Here is a 4,666-nt window from a genome sequence, read left to right as displayed (position 1 = left end):
CGGTTAGCTACTTTTCCGTCATTGCTTTAAGTGACGGTGATTACGAGCTTGGACTAACAGATTTTAAAACGTATCATACGATATCGAACGTAAATTCGTCGAAGAACAAAGTTTATTACGATACGGATGACAAGCAGATTATAATTTCTGAAAAATCGTACGAATTGCGGAATATTAACAATTATCTGCAACATGCAATGGTGCAACGTAATGCGAGAAGCGAAGATAAAAATGAGGACATCTCACCACTAATGTTACGCGCAAACACCAACACAATGAAAAGTGAAATAAACAGCGCCTATCAAATAAATTTTACCAAACCTGCGACCATTGGATTGCTGTTGGGATTTTCATCAACTCGTAGCTTAGAGCCACGACAGTGGTATGTATCAGACGTGTCGATTAATATTATCACCGTTAACATTATCCGAATAGAGTGCAACGTGACCGCGGGTGCATACAGCAACAACCGGTGCGTAGCACCATATCGTGCGCCGTGAAGAGGGAGAAGTAGTTTTCCTCCGGCCGCCTCCTACTACCACGCACCAGCGGCCCGAAATTTAATCCATATATCGACACGGTTACCAATGATATATATCATATGTATACCGACGCGGTTATCAATAATACCGACAGGCATATGTTATTATAAAACTATTGTGAACATTGAAAAGAGTAACTCTGGATTGAAAGTGACTTCAATAATTTATATCAAATATTTATTTATTTAATTATTACGTGATATAATTTTACGTGATATAAGAAACTTACTTACGGTAAGTGTAAGAAAGTAAAATATATTTAAGAAAGAGAGTAAAAAACTATGACAAAATAGATAAATGTCATAGTGATGTTACCTCGTGGGATTCTTCAGGATGCCGCGAGGGAGGGAAACGACGAGAAGAAATGATTTTGTCTTGTGGAACTGTTCTGTTTTTTATTTTCTTTATTTGTCTTAACGGAATTACAATCTTGTTGCTTTAGTTATTGACTCGATGTTGTATTATTTTCACCCACACTATCACACGCGTGTAAGTAGCGATACTCTGCCGAGCAGAGCCCCCGGCGGCAACACTTCTCGGACCGATTCTCCCTGTTTCCGCCCGGACACCGGCTTATATCCCCGAGTCAATCACTCTGTGATTGGCCGAGGAAAACCAGGCGACACCCGGCCTTCGAAAAGTGCAATGCAAACCATTGCATCTTTTCGGCCGCACGTGCGACCTTCAACCGGTGCGTCCTTGTGCACGCGGTCGCATATCGCCCCGCGACTGCTGACTGGACATCCGCGCCGGATTCCAGTCCCCCGTTTAAAGTAACACTAAATCCAGTAACCAAACCCCAAATTTAACCGATATCGCTTATTATATAATACGTAACATATGACTTAATATATACATAACATATAACTTATAACAGTGATTATTAAAATATTTTTAAACATTATTTAAATATTAAGAATAAAAACTAAAACACTATACTAGATTTGTATAATTAGCGTTAAATTTTCTTTAAAACATCAAAAATAAAAACTAGTAAGGCAATATTATAATAGTTATGTTTATATATAAATATATNATTTTCTTTAAAACATCAAAAATAAAAACTAGTAAGGCAATATTATAATAGTTATGTTTATATATAAATATATACATATATATTGTAGTTGTATATGTATTTAAAAATTTAACAAAATAATGATACTAACAAATAATGTGTGTGTGTGTGTGTGCATGAAAAGATAAGAAGAATGACACAAACAATTATTTTATATAATTTTGAAGCAGTTACGCTAGATTTTATTTTATAGGGTTGCGCTCAAAAATGTTCTTCTGTCAAAGATATATTTATGGTTCTGACAAGAAGTGTTTAATGGTAATACTGGACTCTAATACGACTATATACTTTTAAGTATGAAGAGCTTCAAAGCAATATTCAAAATTTTTCAACAAACGGCTTAATTGATACTAGATTGCAACATGTTATCAAGCAAAATAAGCTGGCTGTTACGTATTAGTTTGTATTTGCCTGTACAATTACAATGTCGAAAGCCTTGACCACCTAAATTCGAATCCTTACGAGCACATTCTCTCAGACTTATCTCAATATCGGGCACTTCGTTTATTCAAATAAAAGTTTCTTTACAGATGGTGAATTCGTTCCTCGTGTAAAATTGATTTAAAATACCATATTTTGTTCCTAGTTTATAAAGACTTTTGTTCTCGACAAAAATTATAATAGCAATAATATTTTCGACTATCAGCCTTAGCTCTATCCACTTCCGGAATCCTGATTCGAACACTTTGACCTACTCTTGCAACAGGGAATTTAGCATTAGAATGCTTTACCATTTTGTCAGCCTGCTTTTCGAGTAATTGTTTAGCAGAATTTCGAGCTTCTTGAATTTTCTGAGTAATTTTGTTAAGTAAATATCCATTTTCTTTATTCTCGTCATTTTTTTTAACTTTATCCTCTTTTTCGTCAATAATAACTATTTCTGAAACTTTATGTTAGTGGTTATTAGCGGCTTGACTATTATTATTATTATTATTGTCGATATTTAGAGCTTCGATAGTCACGTTATGTGTAAGTAACTGCAAGTTTTCATTTAAATTATCAACATTCATATTACTATCATGCTGTGTTTTAACATTGTCATCATTTTGCGAGTTCATAGTCTGATCACATTCAGCATTCTGAGATGCAGCGTCAGATTGATCTTCTAAAATTGCTTTCAGATCTTCTTCACTTGTGATTTCTGATAATACATTAGCTGGCAAAGATGTTTTTAAACCTATTTTAGCTTTACAGCCAAACATAGCTTCATAAGGACTGCAATTTATTCCAGAGTAGTGAGCTCTATTTTTCATAAATTGAATAAATTTTATTCCGTCCGACCATTTTGTTGTTTGTTTGTTTCTAGCCATGTGAATAACATTTTCTCTATGTCCTGATTCGCACATTCAACTGAACCTTGTGACTGACTATGTCTCGGTTTACCGTGAACAATTTTAAGCTCATTCCACATTCCGCAGACTTCTTCAATAATTTTGTTTGTAAATTCTCTGCCATTGTCACTATGTAAAATGCATGGAGCACCAAATATTGTAAACAAATCTAACAAATGATACGCAACTTCTTCGGCTCGTTTGGTTTTTAATGCTTTAAGCTGGACAAACTTTGTAAGATGATCTTGATAAACCATTATCAAGATAATGGTTTATTAATCTGTAATCACCATCTGCTTGTCACCATTTGCATGTCATTCAGATCGATTTGACATCTTGAATTAAATTCACTGCTTTTAATGGGCTTAACAACGAGTCCTTTTTTTAGAATATTCATCTTCTTTTGACAAGATTCACAAAGATTTAAATAACTCATGACTAATTCTACAGTGATGTTCTTATATTTGATGCGAAGTTCTTTCATCATTCTGTTTTGTCCTCCATGTCCGATAGAAATATGAGTCTCGTGAATTATATCAAAAATCTCTTCCAAAAAGGTATAATAAATAATGGGATCTCTTTCATTTTTTACTGGCACGACGAGTTTTTCTATATTACCAATTTTAACAATATCATACCTAGACAAAAAATATGAGTCTCATAAATTATATAAAAAATCTTTTCTACAAACATATAATAAACAATGGGAGCTCTTTCATGTTTTACTGATACGAGTTTTCTTACATTACCAATTTTAACAATATCATACCTAGACAGCCGTTGATATTCTTCAGATGTTTTGTTCGAAGTCTTCTCTTTGGTTGTTTTGACTTTCATCAAAAATAAATTATATTTATTTCTTGTAAACAACTGATGATTTTTTCCTTTCTTAGATTTAAGCATGTTAACTTGCGTGTTAAATCGAGTCTTCATTATCTCTAAATCTCCCATTATGGTAAATTAATGTCTAAATACACGAAAAGTTTGCTCGCGCACAATCGTGCACGTCACGCTCAAGTGAAACAAAACAGCCTATCTCGAGTGCGTAAATATTTGGCGCTGACGCGTAACTCGCATGTCATAATACAAGCGACACAGCAACGCCACAAGCAATGCTGAATCGAAATTTGTTATTAAACCAACAATAGGCGGGAACTTTTAACCCTTTGCACTCCGCTGTCCCCTCTCAGGGGACATCGTAATTCTAGCATATCACTCGGATGTCCCCTCTCAGGGGACATTCAAGTTTATTAGTGATTACGGGGAATTGAGTTATTTCAGCGCAACTTTTTGAAACATGCATGTTTCCCTGAAGTTTAAAAAAACAAAAAACAATGAAACAAACAAATAATGAAACGCCAATGACACACCACAAGTTTGTCAAGACACTCATTGACCAATTGAGAGGCGATTTTCGTGTATCAAGAACGCGTCCATCCACATCTTCTGCGGACAATAGATTAGACAATAAACTACATATTCCCGATGTGGGACAAAGAAAACGGGACTGCATTGTGTGTTCTAACAGGAAAATATCTGGTGGCAGGCGTCAAACAACTTATTATTGTCAAACATGCACTAATCAGCCTGCAATGCATATTGGGGAGTGTTTCAAAATTTATCATACTGTACAAAATTATAAACAATAAAATAGTGATTTTTTTGCAAATATACATTCCTCGATTTCAACCAATTCATATAAGTCCAATATTATTATA

At 34.4% G+C, this 4,666-nt stretch overlaps 1 protein-coding gene across 1 annotated transcript; it reads right to left on the bottom strand.

Annotated features, from left to right (window-relative positions):
• Positions 1-2,510: 2,510 nt before the first annotated feature.
• Positions 2,511-3,899, bottom strand: LOC109862406 (KRAB-A domain-containing protein 2-like). Its single transcript, XM_020442451.1, has 4 exons — positions 3,718-3,899; positions 3,239-3,586; positions 2,937-3,077; positions 2,511-2,832 (listed from the first exon to the last, which is right to left on the bottom strand). The coding sequence occupies exons 1-4, from the start codon at positions 3,897-3,899 to the stop codon at positions 2,511-2,513; spliced, it is 993 nt and encodes a 330-aa protein (XP_020298040.1).
• Between the last annotated feature and the right edge of the window lie 767 nt (positions 3,900-4,666).

This window comes from Pseudomyrmex gracilis, unplaced genomic scaffold (assembly GCF_002006095.1).
Source record: "Pseudomyrmex gracilis isolate BER0280 unplaced genomic scaffold, ASM200609v1 scaffold_1749, whole genome shotgun sequence".
In the NCBI taxonomy this organism is placed as follows: Eukaryota; Metazoa; Arthropoda; class Insecta; order Hymenoptera; family Formicidae; genus Pseudomyrmex; species Pseudomyrmex gracilis.
The sequence above is the reverse complement of the archived record's forward strand: the minus strand, read 5'-3'. Positions and strand labels throughout refer to the sequence as shown.